The sequence below is a fragment of the Aspergillus alliaceus genome (genome assembly GCF_009176365.1).
Source record: "Aspergillus alliaceus strain CBS 536.65 unplaced genomic scaffold BDW43scaffold_71, whole genome shotgun sequence".
NCBI classification, from domain to species: Eukaryota; Fungi; Ascomycota; class Eurotiomycetes; order Eurotiales; family Aspergillaceae; genus Aspergillus; species Aspergillus alliaceus.
In genome coordinates, this window is record NW_022474754.1 from 124,523 (window position 1) to 145,346 (window position 20,824).

At 48.6% G+C, this 20,824-nt stretch overlaps 8 protein-coding genes across 8 annotated transcripts; 5 read left to right on the top strand and 3 right to left on the bottom strand.

The window, feature by feature from the left end:
* The first annotated feature begins 720 nt into the window (after positions 1–720).
* Positions 721–2,311, top strand: BDW43DRAFT_323330 (uncharacterized protein). The gene is made up of 2 exons (XM_032049720.1): positions 721–887; positions 976–2,311. Exons 1-2 carry the CDS (start codon positions 812–814, stop codon positions 1,941–1,943), a joined length of 1,044 nt encoding a protein of 347 aa, XP_031894897.1. The 5' UTR covers positions 721–811; the 3' UTR covers positions 1,944–2,311.
* Positions 2,312–2,484: 173 nt separating this feature from the next.
* On the top strand, positions 2,485–3,523 carry BDW43DRAFT_323332 (uncharacterized protein; the record flags this gene model as incomplete). The annotated part of the gene is made up of 5 exons (XM_032049721.1): positions 2,485–2,730; positions 2,799–3,046; positions 3,109–3,202; positions 3,274–3,346; positions 3,400–3,523. The coding sequence occupies exons 1-5, from the start codon at positions 2,562–2,564 to the stop codon at positions 3,521–3,523; spliced, it is 708 nt and encodes a 235-aa protein (XP_031894898.1). The 5' UTR covers positions 2,485–2,561.
* Positions 3,524–3,946: 423 nt separating this feature from the next.
* BDW43DRAFT_232506 (uncharacterized protein) lies at positions 3,947–5,309 on the top strand. The gene is made up of 4 exons (XM_032039540.1): positions 3,947–4,150; positions 4,229–4,326; positions 4,391–5,217; positions 5,276–5,309. The coding sequence occupies exons 1-3, from the start codon at positions 4,016–4,018 to the stop codon at positions 4,767–4,769; spliced, it is 612 nt and encodes a 203-aa protein (XP_031894899.1). The 5' UTR covers positions 3,947–4,015; the 3' UTR covers positions 4,770–5,217; positions 5,276–5,309.
* BDW43DRAFT_232468 (uncharacterized protein) lies at positions 4,840–5,524 on the bottom strand. Its single transcript, XM_032039539.1, has one exon. It carries the CDS (start codon positions 5,255–5,257, stop codon positions 4,910–4,912), a length of 348 nt encoding a protein of 115 aa, XP_031894900.1. The 5' UTR covers positions 5,258–5,524; the 3' UTR covers positions 4,840–4,909.
* Positions 5,525–10,056: 4,532 nt separating this feature from the next.
* Positions 10,057–12,180, top strand: BDW43DRAFT_232527 (fungal specific transcription factor domain-containing protein). Its single transcript, XM_032039541.1, has 4 exons — positions 10,057–10,304; positions 10,362–10,930; positions 10,985–11,682; positions 11,743–12,180. The coding sequence occupies exons 2-4, from the start codon at positions 10,460–10,462 to the stop codon at positions 11,990–11,992; spliced, it is 1,419 nt and encodes a 472-aa protein (XP_031894901.1). The 5' UTR covers positions 10,057–10,304; positions 10,362–10,459; the 3' UTR covers positions 11,993–12,180.
* A 187-nt stretch (positions 12,181–12,367) lies between these two features.
* BDW43DRAFT_323334 (uncharacterized protein) lies at positions 12,368–14,854 on the bottom strand (the record flags this gene model as incomplete). The annotated part of the gene is made up of 3 exons (XM_032049722.1): positions 12,368–13,843; positions 13,924–14,566; positions 14,619–14,854. 3 exons carry the CDS (start codon positions 14,852–14,854, stop codon positions 12,368–12,370), a joined length of 2,355 nt encoding a protein of 784 aa, XP_031894902.1.
* Positions 14,855–15,629: 775 nt separating this feature from the next.
* On the top strand, positions 15,630–16,124 carry BDW43DRAFT_232547 (uncharacterized protein). The gene is made up of 2 exons (XM_032039542.1): positions 15,630–15,636; positions 15,787–16,124. Exon 2 carries the CDS (start codon positions 15,875–15,877, stop codon positions 16,058–16,060), a length of 186 nt encoding a protein of 61 aa, XP_031894903.1. The 5' UTR covers positions 15,630–15,636; positions 15,787–15,874; the 3' UTR covers positions 16,061–16,124.
* A 720-nt stretch (positions 16,125–16,844) lies between these two features.
* Positions 16,845–18,481, bottom strand: BDW43DRAFT_316269 (uncharacterized protein; the record flags this gene model as incomplete). Its single annotated transcript, XM_032048251.1, has 6 exons — positions 16,845–16,939; positions 17,015–17,395; positions 17,449–17,925; positions 17,982–18,284; positions 18,331–18,352; positions 18,401–18,481. The coding sequence occupies 6 exons, from the start codon at positions 18,479–18,481 to the stop codon at positions 16,845–16,847; spliced, it is 1,359 nt and encodes a 452-aa protein (XP_031894904.1).
* Positions 18,482–20,824: the final 2,343 nt, after the last annotated feature.

Genomic DNA, 20,824 nt, shown 5'->3' on the forward strand with positions numbered 1-20,824 from the left:
CAGTCGAGTCTAGCGACTGACGGGGTTTATAGTATCAAGGTCTGTCTCAGTAGACATTACGATTGTTCCTCAGGGGTTCGAACCTGCTACAGTCAACACCCTTGATTTCTCAGTGTCTGCGTTCGGCGATTGTCGTGTTACTCCATACTCAGGGCATAGATGTGGCCCGACGGCTAGTGGGCCTGCCAAGATCGAAAAGGACCCATCATCTTCGGTTATTCTCGGTAAGCCGAATCTTATAAATCCCTATGGTCTACATTGAAACTGCACTGCACGCGGTTTCAGTATACGACCATTATGGATTTATGTGGTACATTGTGCAACCGTCATCTCACAGTCTCTGTAGGTCATGGAATTTCCCTTGAAGACTTTCTAGGTTCTGCAGTCGTTCGTAAGCCCAATGTATTACTACTCATTGCCACTAGAGAAGGAGCATAATTAAATGAAACCACACATCGTCTAGTGCACCTCCCAATCTTCAATAGTAAGGCATGAGATAATGGGTGCTACGGCGGGAGGGAAAAAAAGAAAAAAAAAATGGTCTCAATGTTGTATCGCAATGATCTTCTGGTTCGGTTCCACACAAGGAATGGCTCTCATCAGCCACAGTCGGTGGCTCACGTCAGCCAGATCGGTGCTGGATTACTATATAGAATGACGTCCAGCAGTACGAGCTTTTTAAAGATTAACTACCAGTTCTGTTTCTCTGCATGAACAGGCCTTTAATCTCAGGAAACAGCATTGATTGCCATTTACATCCTATATAGTAATCCTATAACTCAGGATCTATTCACCCGAGATCGAAGGAACAATGGTAAGCCTCCAATCTATCCACGCCCACAACGCGGCACTCAAATCCTTGATCCCCGGTCTCGTCGCGGTGTTCGGTAGGTGCGACCTTTTCCAACATAATCTCCCAGTACATTACTTCCCTCTCTCTTAATGACCTTTCCCCGGGCTCATGCTCCTCCACAGTTGGCGGTACCTCTGGTATTTCTCTCTCTACCGCTCTGGCGCTGGCTCGTCATACTCTCTCTCCCAAAATCTACCTCATCGGGCGCAGTCAGTCCGCAGCCAACGCTGCCATCGCAGACATTCAAACCATCAACCCGTCTGCCCAACCCACCTTTCTTCAAACCGACATCTCACTGCTCAAGAACGTGGACGGTGTGTGTGCTGAGATCGCTGCCAAAGAAAAGAAACTCAACCTGCTCTTTATGACCCCGGGATATATCTCGCTGCGTGGGCGAGAGGAGACGGCGGAAGGTCTGGACCGCAAATTGGTGCTGCATTACTACGCACGGATGCGATTTATCGCCAACTTGCTCCCCCTCTTACGTAGCGCTGCACAAGACCTCTCGGTCCCCGTCCCGGCCAGACTGTCGCGCGTCCTCTCCGTATTCGACCCGCACGTCTCCGTCCGCGCCGGCAGCTCCGGCACGCTCGACTTTGACGACCTCAGTCTGAAGCGCACCTTCAGCCTCCAGACCTGCGGCGCCCATGCCAGTCTGATGGGGAATTTCTTCTTGGAGGGCATGGCGCAGCGATCCCGTCATACCTCGTTCGTCCACACGTACCCATCTGGTGTCGCGACGGGGGTGTTGCGGGAGTTACCGGTCGGACGCCTCCTGTCGGCGGTGTTGAAGCCCCTAATGAGCCCATTTATGATCCCAATCCAGGAGAGTGGTGAGAGGCATTTATTCGCAGCAACCAGTGGGAGGTTTCCGGCGCAAGCCGAGGGGGCCGCGATGGAAGGGCATGTCGCGGTCGGTAGCAATGGAACGAAGGGGAGCGGTTGTTACTGGGTGAATTGGGACGGTGAGGCTTTTCCGATGAATCCAAAAATAGAAAAGACGAGGAGCGAGGATGCCGTGGAAAACGTTATGCAGCACACCGACGAGGTGTTCAAGCGAGTATGCGAGGAGGGCAAGACATATCCATGACTTGTCGATCACCCGGTGAGAAAAACCCCGGTTTCACGGTGAACCGCTGTTTATCTCGAAGAGTTTCTTTTTAAAAGGCTGTCTTTCTAAGCATGTATTCTCTCTACTGAATGTCTACATATGTTTAATCCTCCAGGCGAGCGCCCCGACCGAAGCATAAAGTGACTATCACTATGTGTAGCTACCATGTGTTATATGAATGCGGACTACTGGAAGCAGGAACCCGAGGTCTGGACTCACCAGAAAACCTATAGATAGCAGATTAGTGGCGAAGAAAGGAATGGAGTCAATCCATAGATCCAAGTTAGGGCACAAAAGTCAGTGCCTAAGCCGAGGGGTTGTAAATGACGTCAGTGCCGACGTGGAACCGCAAAAACAAGTTTATATAAATCACGAATTTATGCAGTGAAGGAGATGATGGAATGGATATCCACTTTAATTTATTCTTCCTATGATGACGAGACATGTCGATCCCCTAAACACTAATCTTATATATATTTGGTTGTTCTCCACATATTTTCTATCTATCGTACCGCAGGGGCTTGGCTTCAAGACAAGCAATTCCATCCCAATCCCTTTGCCGTCTCATTCAATACCCACTCTAAATTACCCTTGACGATGGCTGTCATCTGGGGCCTTGATCTCCACGAGATTCAATTCTACAAGTTCAAGGGGAAGCATATGTTCAACCGCATATATCATTTACGACGTACGAGAATGATTGTGTACCAATTGGCCATGATCCTCTGTGTGTGCTCCGAGTCGGTGGGAACCGCGGCATTATCAGGTATGATTTGAAACTCCCCTCTACAAACCATTGGATCCATCCCACTGATATTGCCTCTCTTCTGTTAGACTACCTCGACCAACAAAGTGATATACAAGGCCAACATCCTGAAGTCAAAGTTCATAATAACGATTTCATCGGTGCCGCCTCCTATAACATTTTCGTCGGAATCTCTGTCGCCACAATCTTTGGTGCTGCGTTCTTCTTTGATCTGTTTTGGCCGGAACGATACGAGAGTCCGTCCGTTCGGTTGGCGTGGAGAATTTGTGCGGTGGTTGTGTCAATAATGATGCTGAGCTCGGCTCTTGTCATGACGGTACGAGATTCACAGACCATCGCAACTCAGTCCAGCAGAAAGCTGACACTGGGGGTTTGTAGGTTATCACCGCGATGCACAGTGCGCGAATCACGGGAACCGATGCAGCGTCGGCCAGAAAGATCTGGCAGGAGGCCATGAAGAAGCCCGCTCTCAGTACGTATACCCACATTTTAGGAACAGTGGCACTCATCGTCCTGTTGTAGCATCCGCTAACGGACTTTCAGCCTACCGGACCAATCCCAAGGCTGTTGCCTCCGTAGTTCTCGCTTGGCCCGGATGGGTTGCCACCGTTGCGAGGTACGTCTTGCTGAATTTTGTTTAAAAGCGGCACCGCTGCTAATGGGCGACAGTACCGTGGTCCTCTTCATGTCCAAGAAACACGATGATCAGTTCGGCGCCAAGTCCAAATTTGGCCGAAGCCTCGGGGATAGAGGGAATTTTCCAGAGACGGAGGTCAAGTCTGATATAAATTAAGAGCCGGGTGTTTTTATGATGAGAGATATGATAATAATGTACAATACGACCCATGCGCAGTGTATTACAGGATTTGAGCGAGTCTGTCCAATTCATACAACTAATTCTAGCCACCACGTCGGAAATGCATAAAGACTATACATTACATAGAAGCAGGAACCCTGGGGTCATCCCAGCCTGGCTACTTATAACCTGTCGAACCAGGTACAGCGATTAACAAGATCATCGCTGTGACACTACTTATGCCGGACTTGAGGTTATAATGGCAACATATCATAAATATACTGAAAAGCGGGAAAACGACCGCGGTACCTGCGGCCTGAGGCACGTTTTGTGTTTCAGGTGGTGTAAATTGCAGGCAAAATACCATGTAATTAACCGTTCTTTACCGTGCCTGAGGTTCTACCAAGGTTACATCGCGATGCTCATTCGATTTAATATAAATCCCCCTATTTCCAATCGAGCTCCATCATCTACATTTTATCAACAACCATGCCCCTCTATCCTTTTCAAGCTTTCATTGTCCTTTCGGCGCTGGTAGCATCCGCAACTGCTACTGATGTCATTACCATTCCCATTTTTGGAGTTGATGGGCCTACGTCTGGGGTTGGACAGGTGGTTGGTTCTGTATGTATCCCTACCCATCCACTAAACTACCGTTTTGCCGTGAGCCCTAGGATATTCTAACACATAATGCCTCGGTAGTCGGGATCGCTGACCTCCTATGTGATTGAAGGCGTCCCCGCTACCATCGTCGCCGGACCATCCGTGTACTACCAATCTTATGTCTATCCGGACGGAGAGTATATCTTCCCTTTACCTCCATAATCCTCTTCTCTAGACGGAAGAGGAAACTAACAGCCTCAGTCTTATGTCCCAAAGCTGCACCATTGCCTCTCCCTCGTCTGTCAGGTGCCAAGTCTATATGTCAGACAGTGACTCCGGGTCGGTCATGGTGTCCCCCGTCCCCGCCAGCCTCCTCAGCAACGTCGGCGACTACGTCGTGACGATCACCGCTACGAGAACGGGGGAGAACCCAGTGCCCACTGGGGAAACACCCACAAACTGGTCTACTTCCCCAGTATCGACAACGGCAAAGCCAACGCGGCCTACAGCGGCTAGCCAGACCTCTACACCAACCAGTGAGGTAGCGGCAGAGACTACCTCGTCGAGCGCGAACGCCCAACTGGTAGTGGATAGGTCCTGGGTTGGAGCGGTGCTGGCGGCATGTTTGGCTGCTTTTTGAGTTCATTATCGATGGTTAGAATCAACCTATTAAGTGAGGATACATGATAATATAACTATCTGTATATCTTACTTCCTACGAACGCACCTATTTAGCTCACCTTTATCCAAATCATTTGCTGCTCAAGGTTTTGATCGGATTTAATGTTCTACCAGCACGTTAGCCTCCACCTCACCACCGTTGTGAAGCAAACCAACACTATCGGCTATACGGCCGACGGCCTTATGCAAGGTGCGCTTACAATTGTTGTCCTCGATAGCCAACCCGCAGTCTTTCTTACCGGGGACAACAACAACGACATTGCAGAGCCAATGACCAGGCCAAGACGGGCACCAATATGGCCCATATTTCCCTAGATTGGACCGTTGTCTCACTTTGTCGAAAAGCAATTGAAAACATTCAATAGGCTGAATATGAAGAATGCAGTACACTGATTGGCTTGTTCTCCGTGGGTATTCCCTAGCATTCTGTGTACTGTGTAGAGCCATTATACTAATCCCTTCAAGTGCCGCAATTAGCAAATACAATTATCCTCGTACATAGCCAGTGAAGCCAAAATCACAAATAACTATCATGCGAAGATCCGCAGAGAACAAAATACATAAGTCCTGCCATGTACGAAGCAATTACGCTGCTTCAAGTAAAGAGTGACGGCTTTTCCATTCTTCCCACGCCAACTCAAGTGACTTTTAAATGCTGTTCCTTTCTCCCTTGCGACGATGTTCCACCACGTCCGTTATAAACCTAGCTGCATTAATTACTCCAATCATACTCCCAATATCTCAGGCGCGACTCTAGGCCTTCCCATAGACCATATCACCATCCAGTTCATAGCAATCGATATCAGCTGGCCAAAGAGTCAGTTAGTCAGGTTAGTTTTGCAATGTGAAGATGGCATAAACATGCCGTTAGGGTCAGTTGGCAGAGCAGAGGCGCCAATGACTAGAATCACAGCGATGCTCAAGATTGTCTGGAATAGCTTCATGTTTTTGTTGGAGATCCGCGTCTCTTTTGTATTGAAATGTATTGCTCTTTGAGGTTCACTGGTAGTGAGGAGATTTCTATGGGAGAGGAACCATGGGGGAAGGGTCGAATATATAGCAACTACTGTTTCTCAAAAAGGATGTCAACGGGTTCAGCGAGCTTGGACAAATGCTTGACGGGTTCATATCAAATCCCAAAGGCACTGGATGAACGGTCACGACCAGATGCAGGCAGAGGATATATGTTACATCGTGTCCTTGTCTTGTGTCAAGCAATTGTTAGACCACAAAAGTGTCCGGACCCTAGATGGAGGCCCCGTTTCTTTTCCCAGGGCATACCCAATACAGATATGCATGTATTCTAACACTGACTCGTACTAGCCTTTAGTTCTAATAATAATGCTAATCAATATTCAACTCTATATCTCTGATGTCCAGTAATGTATGCATGCCAATATCGAGATTTAAACTTACGGTGTCGAGAAACCCGGATACCTTCTGACGACTGAAGATAAAAGGCCCATTACTGTTGTACAAACCGCTGGACCACGTAAAAGTCCCCGGCTCTGGAATAGTGCCTAGCTTTGGTTGGCATCTTGCCTGTCACACTCTGACCGGAACTACTCAACACTATGTGGATGAAGCGATATTGCTATTTCGCTCGCACAGACCGTTAGACGCAAGGCCGGCTACACACGGTAACTCCCACGTCGCTCTTGTACCCTCACCGTAGGCTTGTGGGCGTCAATTCTTCCTCCCCTCGGAGTCTTGACGATAGAACAACTGAAGACAGATGGTCATTCTCATCTCCTCAGCTCCCATCTTCACAGTGCAAGAGGAGCAGACCCAACGTGAAGGAATCCATTCGTTACATCCGTATCAATAACGAGGAGGAGCCTAAGTCTGACACGAAAATTTAAGCGTCTCTCTGGCATCGGTCCCGCTCCCTTAATGCGGCCTAGCATTGTTATTGCAGGAATATTGGCCCTTGCAATGTACGCGTTGATGGTTATCGTTGTGGTTTGGAGTGTGACCAAGAGTGCCATCAAGGACAGCCGCCGCTATGGCACACGCTTCCTCAAATGCGAACTTCTACCACTTACCAAATCTGTGTTGTTTTCTTATAGCCTGGCTTTACTGCTGGTTGTAGTGCTGACTGGGCTTTTTATAGCTCCCGCAAATGATTATATTACGTACGAGCCTCGGGTAATAGGGCAGAGGGAAGCCATGACAGCTCCCCAATACTTTGGAGAGCCAAGCGGGCAAATTGATCACAACTTGCACGAGATAATGGAACGTATGTAAGGACATAATGACCCTGTAGTTCGGCTCAGTTGATGGCGGTTTGTACAGACCAGAACATTGGCATCCCCGCAGACCTGATGCATGAACTTGGGAGGGAAGATGAGGGGATCCTGCTGCCAGACGGGACCTACTTTGGCTCAATCATGGTTTTCCATCTCCTCCACTGCCTGGTGCGTTTACCTGAAATCCTTCGTCAAGGGCAAGGCCAGATTAACTGAGATTGAGCTGGGATAGAAAAATATTCAACATGCCGTGCATCCCCAATACTACCATCTGGACAAATTGGGAGGTCACGCAAAAGCCATGTGTTGGGAGCACACGGGTATTCTCCCTCCATGAATGTCCCAGTCTTTGGCATTCCTAACAACCATACGTAGACCATTGTCTGCATATGCTCATGGATTCTATTATGTGTCAAGGAGACACGACTGTCCTGACCATGATGTGGCTGAATACTGCGCTTCGACCCATTGGGAACCTCACGAGCCCACATGAATGTGTCAACTGGGATAGGCTGATGGAATGGGTTGTCCCTAACTCGGTAGACGTCTTTGCGGATGGCATACTAGTCCATCCCAAGTTTGGTATGTAGAAACTACGTGTACCCACACCTATGCCGACTGCTTCTGATAGGTTTATGCGCTGGTCACAGGGCCGCTTTTCCAGAACGGACATCCTAGTAATGAGTTCATCGCATCATTGAAATCATCGGGATTAGGCAAGGTAAACGGTGTCGATCCGTGATGGTATTGACAAGTCCCACCGCCGGGCTTATTATCCACATACACCCCTACACATCAAATCAATTTTTAACTCTCTGCTCCAAGGCTACTGCGAGGGCAAAGAATTGCGGCCGTGGCAGAGCACGAAGGGAGCAAACAGGAGCTGAGCCTTGTGCATATCGTAATAGGCAAGGAGGGGCGGATGGAGGCAGAACGAGCAGATTCACCCTCATGTTGGGAAGTGAGATGCAGTGTAAACGTCATCGATACAGGTTCGCAGTGAGTGCCGGAAAAGCTAAACGACAAACTGGGCGTGATTGAGCTGGTACCCGCATTAGCCTGGTGCGTTATAAATAACCAGTCGCTATCATACTAGATTCTGTGATACTCCGAATAGTCATTGGAATTAATGAAAGTACCGAAAGCGTTAGAGATCAAATTACTGGCAGGGCCTGCGCAAAGGTAGTACGAGGACAAGAATGAGTTATACGGGCCCGGAGATAGCCACCGAATCATATTCGATTCAAAGCAGCGACATTGATTAAATCCGTAGGCTCAAATGAAGCCTGATATCAGGCATTTCATAACCTAGAGATCCGCTGCAAGTCATTGTAGGAGGTGAAGAAACACCATGGGTCCATGTCTCTAGTCATCACACTAGCGGCTGTTCGTAGGCACCCTGTGACCAACCCATGCTGTGTCTTCCACTCCCGACTTGTCCACCGAGTTGCCCGTTGACGCCTTGATGTCCAAATCCCTATTCGTTTTAATGATCGTCGCCCCCGAGTTGAACGTCCGGGAGGGTACTTTTGCTGCTCGTGTCGCCTCAGTCAAGGTGGCATCACTAAGTGAAAACAGCGGATGCCGCAGATGAAGCGATGTCATCGCTGTCGATCTGCGGACCGCCATGGATATATCCGACATATCTATTGGTCAGAATCGCCAGCCTCATTAGTGACTCTAGAAAACGGTTTCACATCGTGCAGAAATTATATCGATAGTCGAGGAATCGTCACGTTAGTGAGACGTCGAGGATCTTGTTCCAGCAGCACATTCAAGAAGCGCCAGTGGTGACGGAAGTCACATTTTCGAGGGACAATTGCGAGTCGCGAAGGATCGGTGTTGAAATTTTGTTGAACACCTGAAGTAATTTTGAGAGGCGTTAGGCGATGCGAGGATCCTCTGGGCGAGATCAATAACAAGAGTAGGTTTCTTGAGTGCAGAGTTGAAAGAGTGTTGTCAGCAATTGTTTAGTTTGTTGACTTCCCCGAACGGAAACCTCACCGAGCCCGGGAAGACCCGGAAATCTCTCCAGCGAACAGCAGAATCTCTCCCGGAATTCTCCCTAATCCCTGCCAAGGTGTCAAAACATGCAAAACATCAGAGCACCGGCATCTCTGGCTGAGGCAGGAAATCGGTCATGGTCCAGAGAATGGGTATTCGGGGAAGTGGAGTTTGGGATCCGAATTGGCCGTGGGAATTTCTTCGCCCCCATTCGCTTTTAGTATCTTCATAGCCAAGATCATCGGTTCAATAATTCCAGTCTCATATAGGGACCGGGATCCCAATCCTTCCGATCCATTCTATTATGACTCCCTAGAGGGTAGGGTTTAGATATACAAGTTGATTCCGATCAACCTGCAAAAAGAAATGCGTTTGATTAAGGCTGCAGAATAAACGTGCTGATTGGATACCGGTCATCTTTTAGGGCATCGGGTAGCTTTGCTACGACTAGTCCGATACGAGCTTTTACGAAATACTACATAGCATACCAAGTATCCTTGATACAGACATATTCTACTAGTATAGTGAGCATAATCAATACTACTTTCAACTCTAACCACTCCGCAGATGTGGATCCTCTGGAGTGGTTTCTTCAATTCCATGATCGAGACTATGCTTTATATCCAGATACCTCATCTAATGCATGAAAACTTGGATCAGAATTGTTGATCCAATTTCGACAGACGATCCAGGTGATCACATGATAAATAGCCAATCGGAGCGCATCCTTGTTACCCGTTTTGAAACCCCCCATCTTGCACACTTAACACTATAACACATACCTCTCTCTCTCTCTCTCTCTCTCTCTCTCTCTCCCCTCTTCTCTCTTCTTTCCGGAATACCACAGACTCAAAACACTGTCACTGTTTCCCTCCCTCCCTCCACACTTCCATGACAGGCCGCGATACTCGCCAGATTCGCCGCCGACGCCGCAAGTGTTGGGCTTGCGATGCTTGTTTCAAGAGAAAGGTATACTAATCCTCATCGACCCCTAAATATATTATCTCACGTCCTGAATCTTATATTCAACACCTGAAGATCCGATGTGACCGAGCGGCTCCAAAGTGCAATTGGTGCTATCATCACAATCTTCCTTGTTCCTTTACTCGGAGTCAAGCTCAGCCACACCACCAAGACTCAAGGTGAGAGCGAATAACTTTGACAATATAGACGGGAATATTGCTTATCTACATGTAGAGAATCCAAGGTCAATTCTTATGAGAATATTTCTAAGCCTCGAGGTATGGCCATGATAAGATAGAAGCTTGTCCATCATGTGTGCTGATTATGCCTCGCAGAAAAAGATGACAAGCCCAGGCCCGATCCGGCATGGCAGCCGCTTCGTTGTCTGCACACGGAAACCTCAAACACGAAGCTCTACCTGCCGGGCCTAACGATGGGGAGTATATGCGCCTTCAACGGCTTACCCTTCTTTTCTTCGGCCGGGAGGAAGTGGATCAAAGCGCAGACAGGCGAGGATGTGAACTTGAACCAGTATCACCCTCCCAACCGTGGCGAGGCCCCAATTCCCACCATTCCTTTGCCGAGGAAGGAAGTACTGTATGAACACGTCCACAGATACAAATCGTCGAGGCTCTCCCAACTCTTTCCGTTTATCGATCCCTTCTTGTTCGAGGGGACTATTCATGCGGCATATGAAGTACAATCTCCCCTCACTGGCGATGTTTCTAGTTCCAGGGCCTGTATTTTTGCTTTCATGGCAGTGACCTCTACAATCTTGAATGATTCGGATGATGACGGGGTTCAGAATCCCGATGACTATGCTTATGTGGCTTATGACTTGCTAGCGAGTCTTCTTCATGCGCACTCAGTCACAGTTGACGGGCTTCAGGCGCTACTCATGTTAGTAGGTTTCCCCCTACGGATGGTTGCGGAGCAGATCTAATGGGCTCACGTCTAGTGTTTATACAGTCAAGCCATGTTAGGGGACGTTCTCAGCCTGGAAGTATTGCTGTCGTCTGCGACACGACTTGTCTTTCACCTTGGGGGCCATATTTCCCCTGGAAAGTCCGAGGGAGATAACAACAGATCACTAGGCCTTCGATCACATATCCGGAATCTTTTCTGGGTCTGCTACATCTTCAACCAGGAGTGTAGCTTGCGGACTGGACTTCCTCCTAATCTCGATGACGCAAACTGTGACCTTACCCTTCCTGAGGCCCCTGGCTTGGATCCCCAGAGGCATGGAGGGTGTCCGTCTTTCCTGATTTCACTCATTCGGCTGGGGATCATTCAATCTCAGATCTATCGCAGGCTCTATTCGGTCGCCGCGTTGAACCAAACGGACGCCGAACTGCTCGCCACCATTCGCGATCTGGATGAGCTTTTGGAAGACTGGAAGCTTTCAATCCCCGTGGAAACCAGACCGACCTTCATGCATCGATCTACAGATGTGGACATGGAGTCATCCATCCTTCAACTAGAGTATCATTATTGTATGGCAACCATCCACCAAGCGAGCGGTCGCTGCATCACGTGGACCCAGAACAAGGACACTCGTGGCCTCGGTTCCAGCCTTGGCATCAGCGTGGAAGCAAGTCGATCGCTGTTGCAAAAGCTTTTGCACTCTGAAATCCTGGTCCACCGCTACAACATACTGTGAGTGAAGTAATACAATCGCAATGAGCGATGGACGATCTGACGCGGAGCTCTACGTAGGTTCTGCCTTCCCCATTTGACCGCAGCAATGATCCATCTGTTCTGTGACATCCTTTTTCATCCTCTGGACCCGGGCTGTCACGCCGATCTAGGGCTGATGGACATGATTCGAGAGCTCATGGTGGCACAAGCTGCACAATTACGGACACCAGCTCCGATCGCATTTAATATGCAGCTGGAGTTTGTGAAGGAGCTGAGTCTGGAACTTCAACGTCTTGCGCGGAACGCGATCCGCCAAGCTGCGGTTTAATTCAGAGATTTGAAAAATGAAACAACTGTGGTGTATCACAGAAGAAAAAGGGTTGTTCGCTCATTGCTAGATTTTTTTATGCCTGAAGATTCGTGAAGAACTTCCGCCGCCGCTCTGAGACTACCGCACTTTGTTCAGTTCCCAAGGCCGAAGCCCAAGATACCACAATTTGAATGTCCTTGGGAAGAATTTGGGATTCTGCGCATAATCTTCCATTTTTACGGAAGGAAGCAAGTCTACAGCTAGATGAAGAAAAGGAACACAAGCAAATGCAGTTATATGTCGGGCAGATTGATTAATATGCAGAAAACGACGTTACACGAAGCAGTATGAGACTGGAAATGCACAACGCTCAAGGGCTCTCGATGGACCCAATCATGTCCCGATATTAGCAATCTTGTCCTCTCTCCAGGACCACAAGGCGGCCCAGGTAGCCCCTGGACCAGCAATGAACACACCCGCGACAACGCCAAGCGCAGCCTTGATGCCTGTGCGTGTTTCGATGTACCCCAGACGCCGAAGATCCCAGATCGAGTACAGGTTGCCACCTACGTACGCCGCCAGGGCGGTGGCACCGTCGTACCGGAAGAATGTAGCTACCTGCTTCGAGAGGCTCACGATGTTCCACTGGGCCCGGAATGGGTTAGGCAACCCAAAGAAAGCATTGGCAATCGAGATGTCTGGGTGGGACCACGCGTATGCGAGCGTTGCGACGTGAACCGTAGCCTGCACGATAAAAGCGTACGTATAAGCAGAGTTTAGGATTGGCACATCGTCTTTTTCATAGCGGTGGAATCCGCCCGGGCTATTTTCCTGGGCGCCTTCACTGCGCTGCCACCGTCCGAGCCCGACCGAAAGAACAGCTGTCAAGACGTTGACCAAAGGCGGCGCGAATTGCCAGAGTGCCATCCAGTTTTGCCATGCCCTAAGATTGGGGGTTTGCGCGAAGACCATTATCGTGGGAAGGATGAAGCCCAAGGTGAGTGCGGGGCCCAGAGATATAGCTACCCGTTTAGGCACAACACGACCTGTTGTTTCTTGATGTATATATAAGGCGCTGAGGATAGCATGTACCAAGGCCATGCGGCCGATACCCTGGACCTGCATGCCCGCTGTGAAGAGAATTGGGAGGGCGAGAATATTCCTTTGGTTTCCCATACGGTAGCCTTCGATCGTGTAGATCAGCAGTGGGGAGATAAACTGAGGGAGGAAGTTGAGGAGATGAAGCCTTGCTGCCGGGTTGGTATCTAAGATTGGAACGGACAATACGGACATAAGCATGTTCAAGAAACCCGAGGCAGGAGTTCTACCTAGCCGTGATATAATGATGTCATCCGATTCTCTCCAGCCATGGAGTTTCGGGAAAGGGATTCGAAAAGGTTTTTCCGTGACAACGAGGACAAACCCCATACTACCTATGAAGGCATAACGGACAAATCCTGAGGTGGCTTTGCTGATCGGCTTGGCTGGGAGCTCATCAGCGAATGGGATTGCCCTCTGCCGATCAGGGATGTGAAGCTTGTGTACAGTGGCAGCATGTACGAACACTTGCCCCAGGCGGTTAAGGATATATTCGTCTCCCGCTAAGGGCTGGACAAGGCTTCCAATGATGGTGGAGACTAGTGGGTTCTCAAAGGCGTTGAGTGCCTGGACCTCATGAGAGTGTCGGACGATCATTTCCGCGCGATTATGTCTCGCGGCTTGTGTCTCTGTAAATATATCCTCTATGTCTTGGTCCGTTAGGTTCGTCAAGCTACCATCACGGCTATCTTTCTTTCGCAGAATAGCATTGAGGAACTCGGCGCAGGATTCCATGGCTCCATTCGCACCTTGGCCGCCGATCGGGTTTGGCTAGAACGTGGGCACATTGTTAGCTAGGATCCGAATGTTAAGGGTTCCAGGTACTGGCAGGGATCTCCTGTTCTAATTACCTTATGTGCTGAGTCTCCGAGGGTAATGATCCTCCTGAAGAACCACGTCTGAAAAACCCCCTCGTGCAGGGCAGTCAATGTTGATGACAATCGCTTGTCGAAGACCTGACCGAAAGAGATCTCTGTGGTAATGGGAAGGTGGTAATTCCGCTTCACGAACTCGGCCTCATCGTCTTTGCCATATTTAGGTATGTCTGTCCCGTACTTGGTCTCAGGCAGCCTGTCGAACAAAAACCAATACACTCGATCTTCCGGCCCCGAGACAACAAGTTGCGACTGGCCTCTGCCTGTCACAAAGTGCTGCTCCCCTGAAATCCACCCCGGGACATGCTGGGCAATACCGAAGCTGCAGCGGTAGTAACATGGTATGTGGCCTTCCTCGTTCGGAGGGAAGTATCCTGACTGGAGCTCGTTTCCCAGCGATACCATGAGAGACCGAACGTTGCTATGGATGCCATCGGCTCCGACAACGATAGTTCCAGTAAAAACCGAGCCGTCTGCAGCGGATACCTTAACACCTTGGTCAATCAGATCTATGCCGGTGACCTTTTTGTTCAGAAGTATTCTATCTTTATGCCGGATCTGGTCGTGTAGGATCTGCAATAGTTGCTCGCGATCGAGGAAAAGAAGACCATAACCATGTCTAGACGCAAGTTAGAGACTGTCCTCTGTCTGGCTAGGACAAAACTTCTCACCGCCGCTCTAGGTGCTCAAACATGAAATGCAGGGTGGATGTTATCTTCCCATTTTTGTCCCGGCTATGTGCCTTTTCCAGCTTTTGGCTAAACAGGCCTTGGATGGTCTCATAACATCCGAGCTGGTCCAAAATGCGCAGCCCATTGGGGAACAGGCCAATGCTGGCCCCAACTGGCGGTGCGATTTGCGAATATCCCTCCAGAATGACAAAGTCGATATCGAACTTTTCCAGCATGTTCGCCAGGGTGAGGCCAGCGACGCCTCCCCCAGCGATGATCACCTTCAGGCCGTTAGATGCCATGCCACTGGGTTTGAGGTAAATGTGATGAAGTAGTGGATTACAGTCGTCATGGGTAATACTAATGCTTTAACTACGTGGCCCACCCTGGGTCTCAGGGTTTTGGTCTTCTCACTACGCTACGTTGTGGCCATCGATGGGCTTATATAAGCGGCCGTAACGAATGAATAGTTATCTAACTATCGTGTACATAGAAAATGACGGCTGCTTACGGCCGCTGAGTCATCGGCTGATGGAGGAAAAAGATCCGGCTGAAATCCAACCTACGGAGTAACGTTAAGGAGTAAAGAGTGAAGATCGACATACATGTTCTTGCTGGCTCAGCGGAGCTCTCATTTTCGCGGATTGCGCTTACTACGCATGGCTCATTGCACTTTCAACCGGCATGAACATGTCCACGAGCATCCAGGTGTAGCGTCATTCAAACCTCCGTCGCGATAGGAGCCGTCCATTCTCTGCGTGGTGTAAATTGTGGAGCGTCAACGAAACTTGGCGGAATCATCCATTGTCTACAATCGGAAAGGCGACATACTTGAAACATCAATGGTATCGTGGAGTCCACTCGGCGGTCAACATCTTCGCATTCTTCGCATTGCATTGCTTCTTGCACAGACATGTCGAATTGACTACCGGCATCATGCGATCCCCAAGCTTGGCGGTGCTCACCTAGTACTCTGCACACTCGTTTTTGCTGAAAAAATGTATGAAATTAAAACATCGTAAGTAACCGCATGACCTGGACCCTTGTAGACGTTACCCAGGTCTAAATCCTCTCCGACACGGACATTGAGCAGTACCTGTCATAATCAGATGAATAAATAACCCCACCAGCGTAAGTCCCGAATCACCTGTATTAATTAATATAACAGTTGAAAAGTGCCCCCGCTTCCGAGATCTTACTGGTACCCGTACCAGAGTATCCTTTCCCTTATAAGGAGGCAGAGGAGGGTTATCTTCATGTTAAGATCGAACTTTTACCTCTATCCCCTCTATCAGTTTACTCCTCTGCTCTTGCTCTATTTCTTTTCAATATCATCCTCTTCAATATCACTAATAGGATTAAAATCAAACTGGCTACATATCAGGGGAGTATTCGTACTGTCGATCAACCTACGAGTAGGTGGCAACCACCACCTCCGTTGAACCTGTTACAAACGGTGTGGTTGTGAGGGTTTTCTGGGCCTTCGCCCTCAAACCGTCGCTTCCCCTTCCCATCCGACTAGCAAACAACATCAAGGGCTAAGACCTCTCCACCACCTTATCGCGCTATATCAAGATGATGTTTGACATCTACCCCTTCGAAAGGCACTTGGCCTTGTCGCAACGATTCTCCTAAAACAGGACAGCACTATATAGACCAAAATATTATAAATCCAACCGAAAGGCCAAATTCCGACAACTTTATATCCTGATAACCCTGGACGGAAGCATTTTCTACTTTTGTAATTATAAAGATGGGGCGACAGGTGTCAATCAGACGACGGGGGAATGGAGGCAGCCCTTACTCGAAGGCAATCCGACTTGGTAGAGGGTATAGGAGGCGTGAATAGTAATTTAGGCTGGTTTTTTAGTAGGTAACGTTTTTCTCAGAGTGGGCTAGGAAGACAATCCGTTGCATTTTCTTATTACGGCTAATCCTCTTGACAGTAAATGTACGCAGGGCCCATGGCACAGGAAAGGTCATGTTTGTATGAGATGCCAATGAAAAGGGGGGGAACAATAGGAATCACGACTACCTATGTGAACAGGAATAGAATGCCAAGTGACTAAGGCGTATAGCCGGAAAGGACTGGAAGGGAGAGGATAATATACTTCTGCCTATGTTGAATGGCTGTGATCATCTTGTCTGACTAGTAATGTTGAATGTGTATGGACGAGTACATATACTCCATGACGCTCATGGCACAACCTCCGTGATACACCCCCCTTAGCATTGGCAGGGTTTGTCAATGCGATAGTAAAATTCATACCAGGGATAGGGCGCCTTGTAGTCTGTCATCTTAACCGTGATCTTCTTGGTCCCTATTGCAGAATTAACACACGTTCTTTACCCTCTGCTATCACCGAGACATCGATATATATCACTGGAGTACTCACCCTTAAGGATTCGGAATGATCCCCAGAAGCCATCATTGGCGATAACTTGGGGAGCTGTTCCCGACTGATGGATATTAATGTGGTCTGTGTTATACTTATCATCACCTAGGGTCAATCGGCCGTGAGTCTTATCGACTTTCTCACCATCGGCAAAGATGGTGTACTGCTCTGTTGTGATGAAAGTGTCCGAGATGGTGAAGATGATGTCGAAGTCGTATTTAGTCACGTCAATATCGAGACTATCCTTCCCTACAGTAACTGTTTCCCTAACCCAAGATTCCACAGCATCACCTATGCATGGTGTATCCGCCGAGCAGGCCCCGTAAAACCGGATCTGAGCCCCCTTGGAGGAGAGATATTTTACATCTTTGCCCTTGGTCCCTAGTATTTGTTAGGTACATTGTCTCGACATGTAGGCTTGGATCAACACCTACCACCAGGAATCAAATAGCTCGTGCCGGAGCCTTGAGGCTCGATGCTTTTGTCGTTAATATAAATATCCAGGTCATCACCTGGAAATTTTGTCACCCACGTATCAAATGGGTACTCGTAGACAGCTATCAAAGCACCCGGATTGGGCAATTCTTTTTTAGTGGTACCGGCAGTTAGCCCTAGCTTCGTCGTGGCCTCTTTCAAGGCGAGCCATCTGCAAGGCGAGCTGTCCGTAGGGCATTTCCACCCAGGATGAGGGTCAGGAGTGGGATTAGGAGAGGGCTTAGGATCACACCCATTTCTGTAGATAACCTCAATAAGGTCGATACCCCCATGGAGAATGGATATGTAGTACTCGATAAACACATCCAGGGTGGTCTGGCCGTGGGGGAAGCACTGCATGAGCAAGGTTCGAAGCAGACTTTCTAGCCCAGCATCCTTGAGATGCAGCCCGCAGGTTCCTGGCTGAGGAATGGGAACTACAAGCCATCAGCGCTCGTGGTTCATAAAATCATGGATGGACAAATGTACTCACCGGGCTTATCGCTCCCTCCGGGCGTTGTGCAACTTCCCCATCTGAAGACTTGTCCAGGATCACAGCATGCCCCTTTACCAGTGGCCGTGTCAAAGCTATAAATTGAGCCTTTGGCGCAGCAAGAGCCCTTCTCCGTGTTCCTCTTATCCAGGCACCATTCCTGTCCATTGTCGCAGCACCCATATTCACCTGTCTTAGGATCCTGATGCCATGTCGCCTGATCCTGGTCGGGCCTGCAAATTCCCGTATCCTTCTCCTTGCAAATCCACCGTTTCATGGTTTCGTTCCAGTCAATGCTTTTTCCTGTTGCATGATTAGTAATAGTCTTACCATTAAATGCATCTATTACCAGTTTTTTCGCATAGTTCCTCCTATCATGTATTAGTATAGGCGAACTTACATTAATTCGAACCACTTACCATGCCATCTGGGATCGCCGACGGCTTGGACAGCGCCCATGGAAGGAAAGCAACAATAGCAATTGCACTTGAGTATCTCATGATTGTTGTTTCGCTGGCGGTTGTTGATTGTCTGAGAAAAATGTTGTTCTTGCTCCTCTGAAAGAGAAGATATGCCTATTTATGTTCAACCCTCGGAGTACATGACCATGAGGATCGGCATCTCCAGCCCAAGTGTCGCACAGATCATCACAGCTGAATGCCATGCCTTCAATTCTGCACATGTTTACATTGCCTAGCCGCGGGATATGCAATAAATCCTCTCTCGTACTATTAGAAATATTATAATATACAGTTTCTAACTTGTATAGTCCAAAATTCCCGGCATGAGTTTAATGCAGCCGAAAAGAATGGATCCATGTTCAAAAATTAGTAACAAACAGTTCCGTAGCCAATATCAGCTCCACCTAGAATGGGGCTGGCTGGTGCTGTACAGGTTGCTAGAAGAAGAAAGCGAAAGCAACTGTGTGGAGCAGGCTGAACAGGATGTATTCTCACATTGAGACGACAGGGATCATGCTCTATGGTTCTCGCGTGATGTCGAAGGAGCAATACTACAGGCAACGATCATCTCTATTCCAATTATCGGCTGCTGGTGGAGTAAAGAAATTCTTACGTTCTATACTAAAAGGGGTCATCACATTCAAGATCAGCTGAGAGATTTCAGTTTCGGCAGACTATGAGTACCAGTCCCGGGTGAACAGGGAGAAGCTGAAAAATAACCCCCGTAGGATTTCAACTTCATGCAAGCCTTACTGCAGCTATATGCACACTATGCCGCCACTCCTATGCAAGACGATAAAATGGTTGTCCGATCGTATCTTTACAACTACTTCCAGTAGGACAGAGGACTCGACCTAGCATTTCTCTTTACCGGAACAGACGGGATGGCGAGGACTTTACAGACGGTTAAAACCAGGTGACTCTGGCGGGCGAAATATTAATAATTGCTGTGATTCAGAGGAAGATTGATTATTACCAGTCTCTCGCGTAAACCCGAGGGTTTATCTACTACAGATCGAAGGAAAATTAATAGTGATTCTATATGAAATCAGTTTCTTTATGGATCTCTATTGTCTCTGACCGTCCCTCGATTCAAACAATAAGAAGCGAAGTTGGATCAAGGAAGATCGAAGGCTAAGGAGAAGCAATAGGTGCGAAGAAACCTCAATCCGAGAGGTCATGCGAGCATAGGGAGCGTCTATAGGGAACAACTCCACATAGCTCAATCAGGAGGAGCACCATAGTGACAAAAGGAAGCATTAATAGATCACAATCCCTGTGGTAAATTCTTTGACCGTGCAGAGGCGAGGTTCTGGGGCTGATGTTGCATCGAAATCCACGTCGGGCTGAAGGGTCAGCTAGACCTTCAATTTCTGGTCATATCGGTTGTTTGCCTACAACTGCGGCATTAATCTTTGGCGCACGATGGATGTCCAAGGGTAAAATTCTGAATGATTGTGTATACCGGGTTGTTCGGCTGCAGCGGAATGTCCCTCGCGTTAATACTCTTGGTGGCTGGTTGAGACTACTTACCCATTTAACATGGACTTTGCAGGGATTACCTGCTAATCGCGAGTATGATCATTTATTAGCCATGTAGCTAGGCGTTGAGCCGCCTCGTTCTGCTGATTGACATACAGCCTGTCAATGAGTGGGATCTGCATCTGTCCTGCCCAATTAGGATAACGCATCGCCATGGATGTCCTGCAGGTCTCCCCACTATAGTCAGGGGAACTAGCATGGATGCAGAAGTACTGGATGAAATGTCCAGCTGGTTATACTGACTCTAAGCCCATCATCTCCCGTCCCCAAAGTTTGCACACAATAACAGCAACCCACAAACCCAACAAAAGGCAACATCAAAATCCTCAGCATCGCCACACTAGTAAGGGCTGCAAAGCTCCCACCGGCCGGGGTGAAGACCTAGATCGCTACTCAAAAGAAAATATGAGAGAGCCGAGATACCCATGCTCTTAAGAAGGGAAACAAACCTGCCACAACACCAGCGGGTCCAAACCCGAGACAGACGCGACAGTCGTGACAACGGTGAAGGTTATCCACCAAGCCGTGATGATAGTAAGGACATCTGCAGCCAATGAACTGCCTGTGGCTGGGGAATCGGATACATATCCAGCCCTTCCGTTTTGTACTGACATCGCATTCAGGGGTGGTATATGTACGTTCAATTCAAACGCTAAGCCCCGTCGAGCAATATTATCCTCCTTTTGCGCCCTCCTGTTGCGGAGTTTTGGATCCTGTTTTTCTTCCACTCCTATGAGCTCCTTCCTGTCAGACATCGCCTTTTCTTTTGTTTTGGCGTGTTCACTTAGAACCAAAGGTGTTGACAATCTTAATCTAGCTATAATGTGATCTTCCTGTCTC